Source organism: Apostichopus japonicus, chromosome 19 (assembly GCF_037975245.1).
Source record: "Apostichopus japonicus isolate 1M-3 chromosome 19, ASM3797524v1, whole genome shotgun sequence".
Taxonomy (NCBI): Eukaryota; Metazoa; Echinodermata; class Holothuroidea; order Aspidochirotida; family Stichopodidae; genus Apostichopus; species Apostichopus japonicus.
Window position 1 is genome coordinate 7,186,869 of NC_092579.1, and position 20,071 is coordinate 7,206,939.

General features: G+C 38.4%; 1 protein-coding gene across 8 annotated transcripts in view; it reads right to left on the bottom strand.

Moving 5' to 3' along the window:
• LOC139960107 (rhomboid-related protein 3-like) overlaps positions 1 to 12,605 on the bottom strand; it is a 117,296-nt gene extending 104,691 nt beyond the window's left edge. The window contains exons 1-2 of one of the 8 annotated variants that reach the window (XM_071958219.1): positions 12,427 to 12,605; positions 4,210 to 4,496 (exon numbers count right to left, since the gene is read on the bottom strand). In XM_071958219.1, the coding sequence (XP_071814320.1) occupies positions 4,210 to 4,464 (255 nt within the window). In that variant the 5' untranslated portion in view covers positions 4,465 to 4,496; positions 12,427 to 12,605. The other 7 variants (XM_071958216.1, XM_071958215.1, XM_071958218.1 and 4 more) reach the window with 7 other exon arrangements.
• Between the last annotated feature and the right edge of the window lie 7,466 nt (positions 12,606 to 20,071).

The window sequence follows — 20,071 nt, forward strand, 5'->3', positions numbered from 1 at the left end:
TACCGAGATCTGTCTCCAACGACAGAGGCACGATATACCATGTAAATTATTAATTCATGACATCGTTTGCATTTCTGACGTAGTTCGATGTAGAGTATGTACATATTTTTGTTTGTATCCTTGCTTTATTTGGAACGATTTTGAATATATGCATATTTGGTGACATAATGTTAAGAGAACCATTCACAGACTTGGATGCCTATTTTTGCGGAGTTTCTGTAACAAGCACTTCCGTGTCACGGAGCTCTGGTCACAAATTTTGCAATAACGGTCACATAGCGAGGTCAGACTCCCAACTGCTTTAAGGCATAAATTAAGAACACAATGTTTTCAAAAATTGTGTTCTAAATATTGGAAAATATATCAAAAATTAGGTCAAAAGTCTGTCCCTTGCGTTTTGATACACGCAAGGTTAGTTTTCAGATGGTAAATTTGTTATGATATATGTGAAAGTCTCCAAAGTATAAACAAATTAAACCCTTAACACCTACAACTTCCAAAAGAGAAAAATAAGCATATATGGTGGGGGGGGGGGGGATTGTTGGATAGCATTGAGAAATGTTTGCGAGTGACGGAAGCTCAGGGGGAGAGATGGAATTTAGGTGCGATGGATGGAATTTCAAACAACAGTTTCATGTGTCATTGTAGCAAGGGATTGCCAGGTGACCACCCCAGACTTTGCCACTGAAACTTAGTTCAATTATACACATAATGTAGTCACATAAACATTTAGCTCTGTAATTAACCAAAGTTGTCCAGATATTATGCTCTCCAGAACCTGTTGCAGATACAGTATTTCATGGAAATGTTGTCATTTGTGATTCTTCCCAAGTTTGGACACTACTAAAATTCACTGCAATAAATGACAAAGCTCAGACCTATTTTGTTGGGTTAATTTTTGCTAATTGCAAGCATTCAGAATCTAATTTTCAAACCAGCAACTACTATCTCAGTTTCAAAGCTGAATGCACCTAAAAGTAACAATTTTCACTTCAAGAATTTTTTTTTTTGAGACGCATGGTCATACAGTATCTCAAACCAGCAACTGATTATTTTTTGGCCGTAGAGCTAATTACCAAGATCAAATAGTGGCTAAATGAATTCACAAATGATGGAAGTTGGTCCAATAGATATTTTTAAATGGTCCTAACAAAAACTTGGGAGAACTCAGATAAGAAACTTTGACCAGAGCAAGATCCAGGCCTGTTACTTATGCGTGTACAATTTAAGAAGATGTAACTAGTTCTCCATGACGGTGTAGGCCCCTATGTACAGTACAAGTGAAACACTATATGAAACGTAAAACACAGTTTAAATTCTCGTGTGAACTTGTGAATTTATCTGCAAGGTTCACAGATGGCCCTCTCATATTTGGATCAAACTTGATCAGAATAAGGACATAACCTGTAATAACTAACATCATCAAAAATTTAGCTCCTGGATACACTTTGATTTTTTTTTTTTTACATACGACCATCTGATAATTGGTTCAAAACTCTTTTTTTGTCTTAAATTTGTTACAAAAATTTGTGTTTGTGTGACAGACTTTTTCTCTGAATTTGAGAGATCATGATTATTCATAGTTGCTTCAGATTGCTAAAATAGTCAGGTGTTAGATTTCATTAATGCCCTTAAACTTTAAGAAGCATGTTATTGGCAACTAAAATAGCTAATTTTGCCAAAATACAAAAGTGTTTTTGGGGGTTATTACTGTATGGGCTACATACCATGAGGGTCACATTAATTCCACATCACATACAGTATTGTGCAGTGACACATGTCTATAGCTAAGGAACACTTAGAATAACCCTTTTGCAGAGGAATGATAGGCATCAAAATTTGAGTCATGAATGTCAAATTGAACATGTCACATTTCATATTTAACCTGTCAATGGGCAACCAAGTGGCCATGCAGTTTATAGTTGTTTGAAGTTTAAACATGTGTGATATTATACTTTCTCACCAAATATCAAATTTTTTTTAAATTATTCCAGATTAGCATTTTTCAAAATTTAGAGGATATTCAATTTTATATACTTAGCTCTGTAAATAGACTGGAAATGCAACCTATGATGCGATCCGAATACTGTACCCTTCTTGTTTTTGTCGACAGGATTTTCATCTTTTTCAAAGTACTGTAAAATATAATAATCAATATTCGTACAGCCTACTAAGGTAGCCACTCTCATTGCTGCAGATACCTTTTGTTAAGGTGTGTCCTAAGTTTCCCAAATATGATAGAGGTACTAGATGATGAGCTTTGTTTGGTCATTTGAATGATTTGATGCAATTTCAATGTTAAATGGGCTGTAGCATGTTTGAAAATCCAATTGGTCAGGTGGGACTTTATAAGGCGAAGATTGAGTGTTACTCAAAATTTTGACCAGACAGCAGCACACCTACCACTATCCCCACACCCTCCCTCCTCCACACCTCATAGGATGTAACCGTGAACGGTTCTACCACTAACCCACATCCTCCCTCCTCCACACCTCACCTCACCCCACCCCTACCCTCTCAATCTACCCCTCCACACCTCATAGGATGTAAACGTGAACAGTTCTACCTCTATCCCACACCCTCCCACCTCCACACCTCACCCCATCCCCTACCGTTCCCACCCCTCCCTCCTCCACATCTCATAGGATGTAACAGTGAACGGTTCTACCACTATCCCACACCCTCCCTCCTCCACACGTCACCCCACCCCTACCCTTCCCACCACACCCCTCCCTCCTCCACACCTCATAGGATGTAACCGTGAATGGTTGTACCACTATCCTACACCCTCCCTCCTCCACACCTCACCCCAACCCTACTCTTCCCACCTCACCCCTCCCTTCTCCACACCTCATAGGATGTAAACGTGAACAGTTCTACCACTATCCCACACCCTCCCACCTCCACACCTCACCCCATCCCCTACCGTTCCCACCCCTCCCTCCTCCACACCTCATAGGATGTAACCGTGAGCAGTTCTGTGACTTCTCTTTGATGATTGATGATTTTTAGTGGCTTTATCTCCATCTCTAATGACAGGGAAAAAATTCTGTCCCACGCATTCCGTCTTTCGCGTTTCTTTTGTTTGCAACGGTGCATAATACCTCAAGTTATCAGTGAGAATTTTAAACACCATTTAATTTATGAGAGAAGGGGGATTGAACTTGTTATAAATATTGGAAATGGCATGAAACTCCATCAAATTGATAAATATATGAAGTCACGTTTTTGCATTTCGCTTCCCTCGGGCCATAAGTTTTGTTGCCAAAGCAATATGCTACATCTTAACTATGTTTTGATTCTATCATTTTGTTCATATATGCATCATTTTATTGAATCAAGTACTTACAGTAACTTATTTTACAACATTTAAGCAAACACAACTGAAATGTCCCTCAAATTCGGTCATTCACACAAAGGAAGGTTTTGGCTTTAACCAACACTTTAGAATAACTGCCATATGGTCAGTTATTATTATTATTCTTCAACATAAACATCAAGCAAGAAAAGTGCCCATGTATTTCTACAGGTAAAAGGAACTTTCTTTTATTGAAATACTTATATATTTTTCAGTATTTATGTCCTCTCAACCTCAACCTGTAAGCTACTATTAATGCACAAGGCCCCAAATTTGCCACGACAGTTTGCTGTACAGTTATTAAAGATGAAATAATATTCATTCAACCATCTCATTACAGAGAAACAGGGTGAAACTTAATATCAAGTTTATCCATATAGGAAAAGTGATATTGAACTAAGTATACAATCTAGAATGACTTTTGCTGGTTTTATTTCAGACCAGCAATAAATGCCTTACATGAACGTCTTGATATGCTTCTAAAGTAAGTGTATGCACTACATTTAGATCATATCAACATCTCAATGGCTAAAATAGGTACAGTGGTTACTGCATGGCCAACAAAAAATCCAGGAAATGGATTTCAGATTAGTAATAGTTTGCTTATATGTTACAAGTGGCTGCTTGTGTGTTTGCATTTAACTGGTCATGAATCAATTTACAGAATTTCTGAAATATATGTAGAATATTGTAGAATTTTGCAATGTTTGAAAACACACCATGAAGTACATCATTGTAGTATTCAGTGAAACTGGAGTAGAGAATCAAAACTTGACTAAAATTAAATTTACATGATACGAGGGGGACGGTGGGTGGGTGGGTGGGAGAGGGGGAGGTAGTATTGTACTGACCTGGAATAGCAGCTTCTCCTTGTTGCCCAGCTTGCGCCCCTCAGCCGGTGTTAAAGCCTGTTTTATCAGCAGTCTCTGCTGCTCTTCTTTATTGTGAGGTTGGACTTGGTCATCTTCCACTCTGTGGCACTCCAAGACATCTGGGTTCTCCCTATCCTTCATACCCATGTCAGCAGACGACAAAACCACAATCTTCGGAGTCAAATGGCGGAGATCTGCGTTGTTGCACACAGGGTCAACAGCCATTGTTCCCATCTTCTGACTGGGAAGGTTGTAGGTAACAAAGCCTGCAACAGAAACAGTTACCATGTATTGCATTAAAAAAAGAGGACAATATGCTTGAAACTTCTCAATGATGTTTCTCAAACAAGTGTGACTGATCTTTACTAGCCTAGCCTAACCAAGCCTAGCCTAGCCAAAATATATGATGGAATCACACCAATTAGCCTTGTTGATCTTCTCCAGTTAGCACAACTAATCCCGCTGGTCGTACTGTGGTTCCTCCTCTCACTGGCCCAACTGATTGCAAAGCCAATCAACTGGACCCTTCTCATAATCGACCCCCCACACACCAAATTGCTATAATGAGCACATTCTTCTGTTAACATGTTCCCTGTTGACCACTCTGCTCGTTGACATCGCATGCAACATTACCTTCCTGTGATCAGATATGTGTTACGGCTGCAAAATTTTATTTTGTGAAAGGCCACACACTGATGACTGCCTGTCGGGGAATGGTCACATGTTCAGTTTTAGGATACAAAATATTTGCTACTGCAGTCACTAAAAGCATTACTTTACGAAAGTGTGATATTTTTAATTGAAGCATATAGTAAATTAAGGTCCAGGTCAACATTAAATTTGATACTGTATTTTAAATCTATTGTCTTACGGTAAATAGCAGTATTTCGGACTATTTTCCAAACAGTAACACATTTGAACCTATTGGTCAACTAAAGGGATGGGGCATGCATGCCTCACTGTTCAATGAAAACCTAACAGACCAGCAATTAACACCAATTGCTATCCACTTCATGCAAAAGAAATTCTCAATTTCTGATACTTTTAATACACAACACATTTGGAAGAGGGACAAAACAATTATAACTAATATATTATTATCTGGGGAAAAATAAAACTATATGCACCCTTTTATAGAATTTGAAAAGTATGAGGTACCAATATAGGCACCTACATATATAAAACTGATAAAAGCTAAATTTACAGTTCAAATGAACAGTTGATACATACTATACTAAATAACAAAAAGATTTGAAGGCAGCTATACAAGATTCTTAATGGACCTCACTTCATGATCAAACATATTTTTTATATATATCTCCTAACATTAGATATAAAATGGCTCAATCACTTGTATTATAAGTTTCCTTAATAAGATACTGAGAGTAAAATACATTGCCTTTTAACTGCTAGGGCATAATAGCTCTCTATGGAACTCAAGTACAATATTTTATACTTTCACTATATGAGTGAAGAGGCTATACTTTGTAAACAGATCTGAATGCTACAGGTAATTGGAATCCCCAACTCAATTACTGAGAAATTTGGATAATAATTAAGAGAAAACCACAATATCAACCTAAACTTCAGTGAAAAGTTGTTATGTGGCATTTACAGCAGTTGGCTTCATATACTGTAGCAGCAATCCACGATCAAGAGCTGTAAATTCAATGCATATTTTGATAGGCCAGGGTTTCCTTTAGGGGATGAGAATAATTCTCCCAGGAGTTGGCGGTGTCAGTTGAAGGATTATGGAAAGAATATTTGAATGACAGAAACAGCCTTCTACGTTCATGAGATCATAGCATGTACTAGACAATTATCAGTTGCGTAGGACTGTAAAAGATAAAGCTTCAAGATGATTACATTTTGAAATAGACTTGGGTTAATGATAAGAAAATTAATCCAATTTTTGCAATGGGGGTGTCTGGGAAACTAAGTCACTCAATGGTCTGTGCTGGTAGATGTAGCTTATATAGTACAATCAGGAAGGTGAAACATTATCTCCTTCTTGAACTATTATTTTCTACTTTTTCATTCCTCTTTTATTATTTGTGTTTTGCTTTCATGTTTTGAGGTAGAAGGGAGATCGTGATGATTTGGTTGTTCTTCTTCTTATTATTGCGACTACTATGAAATTTCTTTGGAATGCAGTTTGATGAGCTAGTGCATGTTTGTAAACTGATAATAAACCAATGAACAGTAAAATGCAAATACTGACACAGAAAATATATACCAAATTAAATATCAACATGAGATGCAGCTCTTCAATTAAAGCTGCATAAAATCCAAGCTTTACTTAATAATAACTAAAACATAGCTGTTGGAACTATCTATACACATGACTGTGCCTTTTGGACAGAATTTCGAAGGAAGATTCTTAGCTTCAATGGCATTTCTGTAGGATTCAAAGTATACATGATAGTATAGACTGCAGTACCCCAAGTAAATCTTGTACTCGACATGTCAGCCTGTTAATAGACTGTAGTTAATACAGAGCACAAGTACGTTTGACAGACCTATAGGTCTTATTCTATATTTGGTTGTTAGTGTACGGATGAACTGTGACTTTTCAAACCGTTCCTTTTGTTGCAAAGATCACTCAAAGATATGAGATATTATTTTATTATCTCCCTCTTTTGAAAGCATAACAGGCTTTTCACAATTAAATAAGCCTTATAGGTGCCTCTGGGGCCAAACACTTGGCATGTCAACATATTGCAATCTCTGTTACAGAAGCGAGGCAATACTATAGTTAACAGCAAAAAAAACTTACTCAAAATGAATGTACATGTTTAAGTGGTGAAGTTGGGGTAGGCCTATTTTTTCTAAGGTACTTGGCCAATACATGCAGAGTGTTCAATATATGTAACATGGTTAAGTAATGCAATATTTGGATAAATGATTCAGTTGACTTGATTATATGAAGAGTGGTTGACAACTTTAAAGGGAAACATGTATGATATCTCAAAGTTGTAACTTTGGATCAAATAAGACCATTAAAAATAATTAAAACAATTATCAGTTAAGAAGGTGTTCATTCTATACATGAAACCATGTACAAGTACCATAGGCAATTAACCTTTATCCAGTTCAATGGAGGAAGTCCCATGATAGCAATGATTCCATCACCTACGGACCCTTTTTCCCCTTTTCTAGTTATAACAGGGGGTAATGGATCTCAAAGTTGTAGCTTTTGATTAATAAACCCTAGAAATGTGTATCAGTTAAGACTGTGTTCATTATCTACATGAAACTATGTGCATTACAATAGGCATTAAATTAAGTTAACCTTTATCTAGTTCAATGGAGGAAGTCCAAAATGCCAGGTAGCAACAATTCCATCACATATGGACTATTTTCCCCTTTCCAAGTAATATAGTGCCACGTAATGGATAATGGTAATGGCAAGTTTGCCTATGTCTTTCAAACAGTGATTATGAGGGATAGATATTTTAAACACATAAATTGCAAATAATTCAATCCCTTGTAACTACTGCCACTGGTGCCAATTATTAAATGACTGCCATTTTCTTAATTAACATCCCACAATTTCACTCAACATTTGAATTCAATTAGTGCATATAATTCATGCAAATGATATGAAGAATTTCTCCTTGGCCTAACCAGCTAATGAGGCCTGATGACATTACCTTCAGTTTCTTTGGAATTGTATAATTAAGATTTTCAACAGTTTCAATGACATGTATTTTACAATGTATGCCAGCTGCTAGGTATCACAGATGCTTGCATCATCCAGAACATGCTGCAATTTATAGCATGACATCGACAATGCTTGGTGACCAGATTTGCTAAAGTCTTGCCAGCCATGTCTGCTTCAGTTATTGAACAGAGCATCATATAGTACAATCATTACAATTTGTAGCCATTTTATTTGGCTGTTTAGTAAACTGGTTCTGGCTATCATACTTTTCTAAATATAGTCACATTACCAATACTAATAGGGGCCCATACTGTAGTTTGCAGTTACTTGTGTGCAATCTTTTACCTTTTTAGTACAGTGTGTCATACCTTGGGAGTGGCTATGCTCAGACATGGGGGGAGTTGTAGTCTAATATTAGTCTTATGGTAATGACAATGCTGGGTAACCTCAAATTAACCTTAATATGGCCAGCCAAATTTAGCTCATCTGTACGTGTACTGTAAGAGGAATCGTAACAAATAACATAGGCCTACTGAAAAAAAAATTCTTCTAGGCCTAGGCCTAGGCCTAATTTAACATATAAACTTTATTACCATTTTGCAAGTTTTTGAAACAATGTGGTGTAAGTAATCATGTTTAATAAAATAGGGGTTAGACCTAGCAAAGCAAGTTACACCCGGCGATTATTAACTAGCTAGGCTACGTAATGAGTTACAAATACAAGTTCATGGATAATGCTTGGCTTTACCCGGGTTAGGCTACACCCTCAGGCCCACATTGCCTAACATTATTAAGTTCTTTGGCCTAACCTTACCTAACATTATTGTAGTTTAGGCAACTTTTACTCTGCAATTAACGCCGTTACTAACTGAGAGGCAGTTTCGGAGGGATGAAAGACATTTACATTGAACTTACAAGATATTTTACCGTCCGTCCGTCAACAGCATTATGACCCTTTGAAGTACTGTAGGAAGATCTTACTCTAGCTTGAGTGTAGACTGTCGTTACCTAGGATAGGCCTACGTTCATGACCCCGATCATGCGAGAAGAAATTACAGGGTCCCCAATGTCACACAATACTTGTGTGGTACACGCCGGGACTTCAGAGCGCCAATGAGTAAAGTCTGCTTCACAACCATTCTAGACTCTCACTAAATTTAGTTAAAACCCAACCTCAATACATTTTTCCAAACAATAGATAGCCTTTTTTGTTAGTGTCAATTATTTTTACGGCATAAACCCTTCCTTACTCCAGTAACTGTATCATCGTCAGCGGTCTCTGAAGTGTGATGTCATCTTGATAGAAGTAGCCTACTTCCTATAGTTATAATACTGTTGTTGATTTGTCAGTGGAATATCATCGTTTAGAATTGCATTCACTACGCAACATTTTTAAAGCATAATAATAAATAAACAATTATTTTACGTTATAAAGAAACATTAAAGATTTTTTTATCTCGCTTTCATGATGGCGTCACTAACTCTGTTGTTGCCAGATGCATTCATAAACTTTCAACAAATTGCAGAAATGTATCTCCCCGGACACAAAATGCTCTTACGATTTTGTACAACAATGAATGTTAGTCATCTCAATATTCTCTAATTTTTACATCATGTAATGTTATACTCACTCATTTCCACATCCAAATATAGAAAGTCGGGAGAGTACCTGCTTTTGTTCCAAAGTCCCACCAGGGAGCTGCTACTCTAACAGTAGCAGTTCCCTGTTCCCACTGAATGGAAAATAATTGTGTTAGACCTACATTATTACCTGAACTTTTAAAACTCAAAACCATCATCGCATCTGTCATAATTAATAAGACTAACGTACCTAATTCAATGTATATATAGTTACCTTTCACTGTATACATGAATCTGGTCGGAAGTTTATATGTTTGCCATAGCTATAGGCTACTTATCAGCATATTCCAGCCTGCTTGACAGGAAGGACCATGGGCGGGATTACGGGGGGGCAAGAGGGGGCATTTGCCCCCCCCCCCACTTTTCCCCAAATCTTAGTTCACTTTTTTTGTCGTTTTTGCAGACAAATGTGCTCAACCCTAATCGAAATTATACCCCCACAACAGCCCTATCAAATAGGCCTATTTGTTTCGAATCTAAGTCGAATTTGTATTTAAGATCGTAACATGTAGCATGCAGAATAACTGGAGCTGGAGCTAGCACATGGTTCGCAGCACAGGTTACGAATCCTGGAGCTAACACACTAGCGATTCAATTCTGCATGTGATGAATCCGCGGCATGTGCTACAGTGCTAACTTCAGGAATTGATTTTCAACGTTGCTGCTCTACTGAATGCGTTGAATAACTAAATCCAGAGAAACGATTTACGAAGGCCAGATTTGCATATTGGGTATATCAATAATTAAATTCAATATACTGACACATGACACCCCCCCCCCCTCCCGTGTCATTCAACAATATGCAATGGCAATGCCGATGTAATTTCTTTACTGCTCGAAATCACCCCTCCTCGACTTCGGTGGCGACGGAACCGGTGGACTTGAGGGGCTTATCCCCCATGAAAAAAGTGTGGGGGGGGGGGGGGTAAAGGTATGTTCAGCCCCAATATTTGCCAAGTGCTCCAAGAAGTGGGGAGAATTTCGAAGTGGGTGCTGAACATATTCTTGATCGGTCCAAATGCACAATATACCAATAATTTTAGGGGGAAAGAACTGTCTAGATGCGATTTATTGTTACCAGAGGTGTCATTTTTGCTGATCTAGGATTTCCTTTTTGCTTAAATTTCGACGCGCCGCGCCAACTGATGGTGGTGCACCGCCTAAATAGTGACGTATAAGCTTCAGTTGTACATCACCATATAAGTTCTTCTATCCGTCCTCCCTTAATTTCAACACGTTCATTAATTGTTTAGATGCAATTTAAAGCCTACATGGGTGTTAATTTAACCGATCTAAGGGTACCTTTCATCGAAAATTTCGACGCTCCTTGCCAACCGATGATGGCGCTCCGCTTAGATAGTGACGTATAACAAAAGTTGTACATCGCCATCTGACCATATGTTCTACTATCAATCCTCTTCAAATTTTTAAACAATAATTAACTATCTAGATACAAATTGTAGACATGAGATCCATATTTCAAGGATGGGTACATGCAGCTTAGAGCACTCGGGAAGTGCCGTTTCCGGTCATCTGGAGGGTTTGTAAAGCCAAAAAATTTCTTGTACGCTCCGCGCCAACCGATGGTGGCGCTCCGCTTAGATAGTCTTGCTGGCAGGTTTGCCCCCCCCCCCCCACTTTCACAACTCAAATCCCGCCCCTGGGAAGGACCGTAGGAAACTTGATATAGTTAGAGTTAAGATTTTCACAAAATATCGCTAAAAGTGCATGCTTTGGTTTCAGCCATCGTTGGGATTGCGAAAATATCATGGATGATTTTGTTGGGTGATTTAAGTATACAGATATGCTCACTATAAATTTGTTGATGTTTAATCTATAGCAACCTGCGACTTGATTATTTTCTAAATGGTCCATACATCATTCACTGGGCAAGTTCATAAACGGTTAACGGTGCACGGCGGGTGGGGGAGTATTGCAAAAACTTACGTCCAATCACCAACTTGATACTTTATATTGTGTTTGAAGATTTTGTCTATGTTTTTTCTCATTACATGGTAACGCTTTGGAGCCGTGATCAGCTTCATCACAATATGGTGGTACCATAGCATATAGGCCTATAGGCCTAGGCTAAATTTAAGACAATTAAAGTAGGCTACATGGAAACCAATTAAGTTATCGGTTTATAGTTAGTTTACAGACACTGCTCCAGGCGCGATTGTATCAGGCACAGATTTCAAAGGTTTTGTGGACACCGCACATTAAAATAGTGGAAAGCAAAATTCAGCGTATACGGAGAGGTCACGTGGTCACCAGTGTAAGCTTGTGTGGCTTGAATACCCCAACACATCTCGCAACTTGCCAACCCAGCTTATATGCCCTGCCCGCAAATACACCTACGGCTCACTTTCCTTTCTTTTCTTTTTGTGGTACAGGAGCTATGCTTAAGCGAAGAGATGGGACGCTCACATCAAATTCAATGGGGCTACTTTCAACCATGCGAGCGTAACGTCTAAATTGAGACTTTGATCCGAGGTTTCACTTGGGTGGCGCCGCTGTTTCTGAATTATAGTTAGCTTTGACCCACCAGAGGTAGCAGCCACTGTACGGCTCTAGAATAATAATGATCCTGCGATTTATCTATATCAATTAAATAAATGTTTCCCAAATGAATGGCCCGCTGCATCACATGTTATGATATCAAGCACATTCTCTTAGACACTATTTCTACTATATGTTGTGACGCAAAGTATGGTCCCGTCACAAAACGCTAACATGCCGTACACGACAAGCCGCCAATATACTCACGTGCTTGCTTATTCCTTGAGACCCTTAGCACTCGATGCGTTTTCTCAGTCGGTAAGCAAAGAGGACTGTCCTATCGGAACTCGGAGTTTATACTCCTACAGTAATGTCAGGAAAATAATATGTACCTGAAATCGACGACGTTAAGGTATCCTTTTGTTGGTCTAACGACGTTTAATGTGTCCACTTACGAGCTCCCACGTAGAATAACACCTCCCTCATAGTAACACCATACTAAAGTTTTTAACGCGAACTTGGCTACGAGATTATCAAAGCAATTTCTTCCGTGATAAATTTCACGTTATAAACTCCTCCACAGATGCGCACTTATGTATCCGCTGGTGCGTGGATGCATGCGAGCATAATGCCCTATTTCCGGTTACTCTGGAAACTGCAGCTCATCGGTTGCAGTGCATCAGTTCACAGAAGCAATTTTTTTGTATTGATTTACGTTATATATTCATTCGATTTTTTTTAAATGATTTTCTGCTTAAAACTAAAACCACTCTGAAATTAGTCAAGAATACTCATTTGAGTGACTTCTTTGGTTTTGATCTTGAATTAAAGTGAAAATTTATCTTGTCGATTAAATAATTAAATAATAATAACGATAGGCTGTAACCTTTTACGATAAGGGGTGGCAGGAGTAAAGGAGTAAATGTGTGGGAGTAATTGGGGTAAGGAGGGGGTGGGGTGTATACGTTGGGGGAGAGGTGGTTGAAGAGTTGGCAGTTGCTGCAGGATGAGGGGAAGGGGTGGGTCCAAAGATGAGATGGTGACATATTGGAAGAGGGGCACCGCCATTCACATCCCCGCTTTCAAATATCCACAGGAATTGTTCTTGTTTGTGAATGATATATCCTAATGTGTTTATTTGTTGTTTGTATTATACACAGAATGCGTTTTGCTTCGAATGGAGCTTTAGATTATGCGTTCAGGGTGGGGGTGGGTGGGGTTAGAGGGGATGACGGGTGAGGATGGTGGATTGCTCTTTATTAGAGTGTACTTGGGCCTTTTCGCTTTTGTGGTATGTAATTGATGACAATAATAAAGACAACTGAATGGCTTACTTCTTGATGAAATTGTTTTATTATTATTATGTTTTATTATGTATTTAGGTAATTTGCAGGTAAAGTATAGTTTGGTCGCAAACTGCAATATTTTGTCTCTCCAATAACCCTTTGTATCATGTTCTGTGTAATTGCAAACCCTTTTGTTATAAAATATATAATTCGTGTTGCGGTATCCACGGGATAAGGCTAACAGTATTTAAGAAATAAGCAAAACAGATGTATATATATCATTTTCGGAATCTTCCACCCTTCCCCATTTTTCTTCTTGGCAAAATTTTCAAATGAAACGATAGCAGTCATTTATTTGGATCTGAATGTATATATAAAGATATATATAGAACATAATGATTGCATCAACATGCCCCAAATTTAACCCCTTTAGATCTAACCTATTTACATGTTAAATATTCTTCTGATGACTAATTATCAGTTGTATCTCGCTAAATAAGAAAACAAAATTGGCCTATATAGTGTTGTCACCTGACAATTACTTTTGCATTTGAAATTGAAATTGAAAATCAGCTTTTGTCATAAAGTCTGCATGAGTTATCGAGGGGAGAGGCCTTGCAGCTATAAGATATGAATTTGAATTTGAATTGCCTACGTAGAAGTTTGATTTAATCATGTCTATTTTCTGTCGACATACATACTCTCATAATTTTTCCACTGAAGTCTCCCTTATAGGTTTATATATATACCGTCGAGAAACCGGTTCGGTCCCCGCTGTAATAACTTCACTGGGCCCCTTGTTTGAAGTATCATCCCTTTTTCTTAAGAACATGGATATACAATATTCTTTTCTCATATTTCACAGGGCCCCCTGGATATTCCTCCTTGACCCTCCTCTCGCCAGGTCTCCTCTCACCCCAAATATACTGAAGGATCAAAAGTTGTCAGCGATGGTCAAACTTTCACTTTACACACTTTCTATCACATGCAGCCTGCGTCTATATCTACAGTTGATATATCTAAGTGTTATTTGATATTACAAAATCACATAATTGACTAAAACTATAGGCAGCTGTTTGCGTTTACTCAACAATTTAACAAACCCCAAGTTGTTAACTCAGTGTATTTATAAGGAGTTGTAATTGAGGATAACCAACAAGCTGTTTTCACCAAATGAAGTTTAATGTACAAGACATTAATGAATTTGATTACAATCCAATCAGCAATTATCTTAAAAGCTGCGTTAATCCCATGCAGCGGCGTGCACACGATTTCAAAGGAGCTGGAGGGGTGGGGGAGGGGGAGGTACCACTGATTATGAAGAGGGCGTGACTTTGGGGTCGTTGAAACTGATACCCATACAAAGGGTGTAGAGGTCTAGCCCACAAAAAACATCCCCCAGAAGAAAAAAAAGTTTCGACGCTTAACAAGGCATTCCGAGGCATAATTAGACTATAAAGTAAAGCTCTTTATAACTCTTCTTGATGTTCTTGGAGACCCCAAGCTTTGGAGAGAAAGAATCAACCAGAAAATAATTTATTTGAAATTTGAGGGGTATTTCCGGTGACCATAAATGCAATAATATCTGCACTTACTCAGGGCGGGTCAGGAGAGGACAGGTTAGGGGGGGGGGGTGGACTCCACTTCTGAAATGTTTGGCACTACAATCTTACCTTAATACACAGTTATTCACAACAAGATAAATAGTTAAAAACTTTAGTACGCTTGCAGCAATTTCCCACTAATTACCGTTGTTTTCTTAGATGCTCCGCTATACTTCTATACTTGTCTTGATCTCCCCCTCCCCCTACCCACCTTCCGAGTTATTCCGGATCCATCACATTTTCTCTCTGTTGACGCGAAGACGTGCGGGTGTTTGGATTACCGGTATTATCATCTGGTGGCTTTGGAGACAGAAATTCGTGCTGCCTGTCATGTATGGACTAATACCACAAACTGATTTTGGTCTTCCGTTAATGGATCACTCTAGGCACATAATTAAATTTAATTATGTTATACAGACCTTTAAAAACTACTGCTATCAGTTCAGGTTGCATTTCTATAACACTATTAGTTTCGAGATGTGACAGATGAGTGTGACTCAAAATGACATATATTTCTACTTTGCAGTTATGTTTGTCATGTATATAAGTCGTATACAAAGATGCGTGCTATGTTGTTTATACCAAGCTAAAAGACCATGTTCTGCTTCAGATATTAAAATTTATAGAATAATATATTCATTAAGGCCTGCACTGAGGAGCCGACATCATCAGCAATTCAGCATTAAAGGAGCATTCCACATACATTTAGCATATTTTAAATGTGAATATCTTGAAAACCAATATAGAGCAAAGAAAAAAAAGAAGGGGGGGGGGATGAAGGGAAATTACATTAGTCGGTTAATATTTCTAGGATATGAAACTTAAGAGAATATCATAGAGAATGTCATATATATATATATATATATATATATATATATATACATATATTGTTACATTCTACGGCATGGTACACACTTAAGTTTCATATCCTAGAAATATAAACCGACTAATGCATTTTCCCTTCATCCCCCCCCCCCCGTTTTTTTCTTTGCTACATACATGTATACGTTTCATTAATTATTAGTGCTCCCTTTTTCGTTTGAAAGTGCTTTTCGTTAATAATTAGCAAAAACAAACGTAAGTACAGAAAAGTGCCCTTTCCTTGGAGAACATTCAAATACTACATAAGTTGTCGTATATGTAAAGGTTCATTTCGTCGGAAATGTTTAAAGTAACTACGTGATTTGCCTCATGAAACCAAAGTCACATGTCCCGATGCCCTCGAAGTTTTAACCTTCCTCCCCCTCCCTTCTCGGGTGAAACCACTTATGCCATGCATCGATGCGTAACGGTATACTGCGATATGATTAGTCGTTATTTCTATCCTCTTGCGGTTACCGAAAAGTTTGAAAGCCAACGGAATTGGTAAAATATCGAGGCGCTGTTTTGTTTTAGACTTTAAGGAATTCTCTGTCATTGAACTACTGAAATGTAGTTGACTCACACGCTCAAGTCATAATTTTGGAAGTTTTTAACAAGGATGTAACCTATTAAATTTGATGAGTTCACATCATAGAAACTTGACAGCTTAATTAACAAAAGGACCGTGAGAGAAAATAATTTAAAAAAGAATATGTTCGGTACGAACAGAGAAGTACAAAGAAACCCTTTCTTTTTTGGCTTGTAGTCCTTCAAATCTGACAATTCTGTCATTCGTCAAATTAAAAAACAAAATTAACAGACAAATGAAACTTGATATATGTCTTTTATTGCTGTTAGAAACTTGTTGTTTGAAAATTATCGCTGTCATGTTATTTATAGCCTTCATATTAATAATGGAGACGTTACAACCATTGTATTGGATTTAATTTTAAGTAAGGAGCTCATCAGACTGGTTTTAAGTTGTCGCGGATCAAATTTGATTCGATTCTAGTCAGATTTGATCATCTTAATTTAGAGTATGTGCCGCCTTTCTTTTCTCATGATCACCCAGTGTTTATGACTTAGCGTGAACTTTTGGCGTAAGGCATGCGCTCTCGCCTACTCCCTTTCAATCACTCCCGAATTACGGCAGGTGGGCCTGATTAAAACTGTCACGATATGCTAACCAGTATCGGGCTCCTCTATAAGGAACTTTTCATAAACTTAGAATATCACAATCATAGCGACACAGTTACAATAAAATAGAGGTCGCTCTGTCAGAATGAGTTTCATCGAAAATTACTCCCTCTATTTCTCCAGTATGTTCAAAGTGAGGGAACATCAATAAACCAGAGGGACATGGGAACCTCTGAATGTTATTAAAATAGTGCAAGCGTATATAGTTTTTTTCAATCAATTTCATCATGCCCAGAACGATGCAGATAATCAGTTATTTTAATTAGCATTACTTGGCTAAAACAATAGTAATCCTTATTCGCGTTTTATATGCAAATTGCAGTTGGCTTATTGCCAAAATTGGCTACGAAATCTTTAGGTTATACATTCATATGCTAGCCTTTTAATGGTGACATTTATATAACTATTGAAACGGCCAGACATTTTATGAGTATACTTTATATTAGCCTCTTGTTACAAATTTACTAATGCATCAACAACCGATACAACATTTATTTGTTTATTTTGCCCTGGATTGTAATTTCGTGTAATTGTGATATGTACGTGGATACTCGGCATCAACTTAAATATGAAATCTATTCGGATCAGTCCCTCATTATATATGCAACATTCCTCGATCATTATCTCTGAATAATTTGGAAAGTCAGACCCTCTACGAAAGTATCGTATACTTTCTGAAAGTTTTAGAAGTTTTAAACTTAATTTAACAAGTCAACTAAAATGTTTTAACAATATTTACTTACAGTAAAGGCTTTTACGTGGCTATATATAAATGATTTGTGATGACTAGCTAGTTCAAGGTACTTTTCAAGGATCATTGATAGCATAAGGGGCTATAGGTAAGGAAACCTGTATTCGATGCAACTTGGAGGGGAGGGGAGGATGACGAAATATTTTATAACCTGACCCGGAATTGACACAGATTTATACTTAGATAAGAATGCACTTAGCTTTGAGATACACATCGAGACCACCATTCATAATATTGTCGTAATCACACGCTCCACGTAACGTTAACATGATATTGTAACGTGGGCAGAGGGAGGGGAGGGGGGGCAATTAATATATTTACCCCAACTGATTTAGGTATAGGAGCATGAACCTATATATGGACGGGTTGAAATCGGATACAAAATCTTGCGGATGATCGAGGGGTGTGACTTTGGGGTCTGGGTCGTTGAATGCGGCTCCGATGCCAGCGGATCTGGGGGTATAGCCAGCTCTACGTACGACACTCGCCTGTGTCCATGTCTCAAGCTCCTGTGACTCATCTGTGAGACATAATTATGCACACTATACGCAATACTTAACATTAAGTTTTATGATTGTGTGATTTATACGGGTGTTTGGTACCATCATATATACTGCTTGATCATATCGATAACATGCGGATGAGTTTTTTCACGGAACAAATTCACGGGAATGTCTCATTGAAGGCCGAATCTGTTGAATGAATAACGAGATGTATGTATAGGCCTGGCGGATGGGGACCCAGTTCGAGCTGCACGGTGTGCGGCCATTTTTGGAGGCCAAAATTGTAAGTATAGGGTACGCCCAAAAAAAGAAAGCATATGATGAAAAGAATAACGAGAGAGTAAAATAAGGCCTATTTATAACTTATAAACATGCACGGAGTCAGGCCGGGGCAGGCAAGAAGTAAGTGACCGCCCCCCCCCCTCTATGGAGACTATACATTGCCCCATCCTCCTGTGCCTACATATGTTACAGGACGCGATTATTGTGTCCCCGTGTCTCCTTAAATTGTTGGTACCCCTCCAGCATGGAATTCCTGACCGTATAATTCTACAGGCGTGAACTTGCTTTATAATATGCTGACAATGATACCCGTTTGAATTTTAATTGTGAGTATATAGGCCTATGTATAATTTCCCATATCAGTGTTTCCCAAATGAAATTTATTCACTACGTTTATAGATCCCATTTAATTTTATGCTACACCCAATAATCACTGTCGAACATCAGGCAAGAATGAAGTGATACAAGCCCCACCCCACCCCCCCCCCCCCGACCCCCGACCCGCCAATAAAAATCAATATGAATTTGGCAGTTAAAAACTGTTTACAGTATATATAGGCCTACTAAAGAAATAGAAGTCATGCTGATGCAATACCATGCACACCTATGAATAACTTTACCATATTATTACCGACAGGAAATGAGGAGAGAGCTAATGGGCATGGCTTGCTACGTTGCTGACATTTAAAATCCCATCCAGAACCGGGACCGTGATCAGCGGCCATATAGGCTATAGTGTAAATTTAAATTTTCAGTTCGGGATCATATGATGATCGGAAAAGCATATATTCGTAGGCTATATACACTGCTTCCGAAACTGGGTTCATTATAAACTGAGTGCGTATATATAGATGTTGGCCTTTATCACGTCCATATGCAGTATCGAGACCCGACCGCCTAACGGGCGGCGATCATGGTGATCGGCCCTGTCGCGTACCTTATACATACAAATCATGTAATTCTGTTAAAGTGACTCGAAAATTTCATTTGGGTTGATCATGACATGTGTCGGGCGCTCGGTATATATAAGTGACGAGTCGGTTATTTTTTGGACAACACCGATATGCACTTATCACTAACATTCTGACAGAGGCCTGCATTATGAGCTTAATTGGTTCATCATGGTACCGTACAATATCCCGCGTAGGTCATTAACGTTCGCGAGAGGTCGACGAATCGATATGTGCCGGGTAGCTGCGTTATTGTACTTGCACGTACACTGCCAAAAACGCCGTTCCTCGAAACGTCAAAATAATATGCGTTCGTACTTTTGTCTCGAACTATATATCTGTGTGTGTAACTCAAGAAAGCGCACAACTGTTGATGGTTATTGCATGTACCACATGACGACCCTAATGTGGAATTTATATTTGCCATTAAAAATGGCGTATATGCTGACTGTCGGGGCGTCAGGATGGGAATTTTCCATCACGTCGATCCCGCTGACACAGTGCGCAACAATTGACTCCCGCGGTCTGTGTCGAACCGACGCCATCGTTCGCTATGCCTAAAGATTGACTTACCTTGGTCGCTGTAGAAATTATGCAATGGCG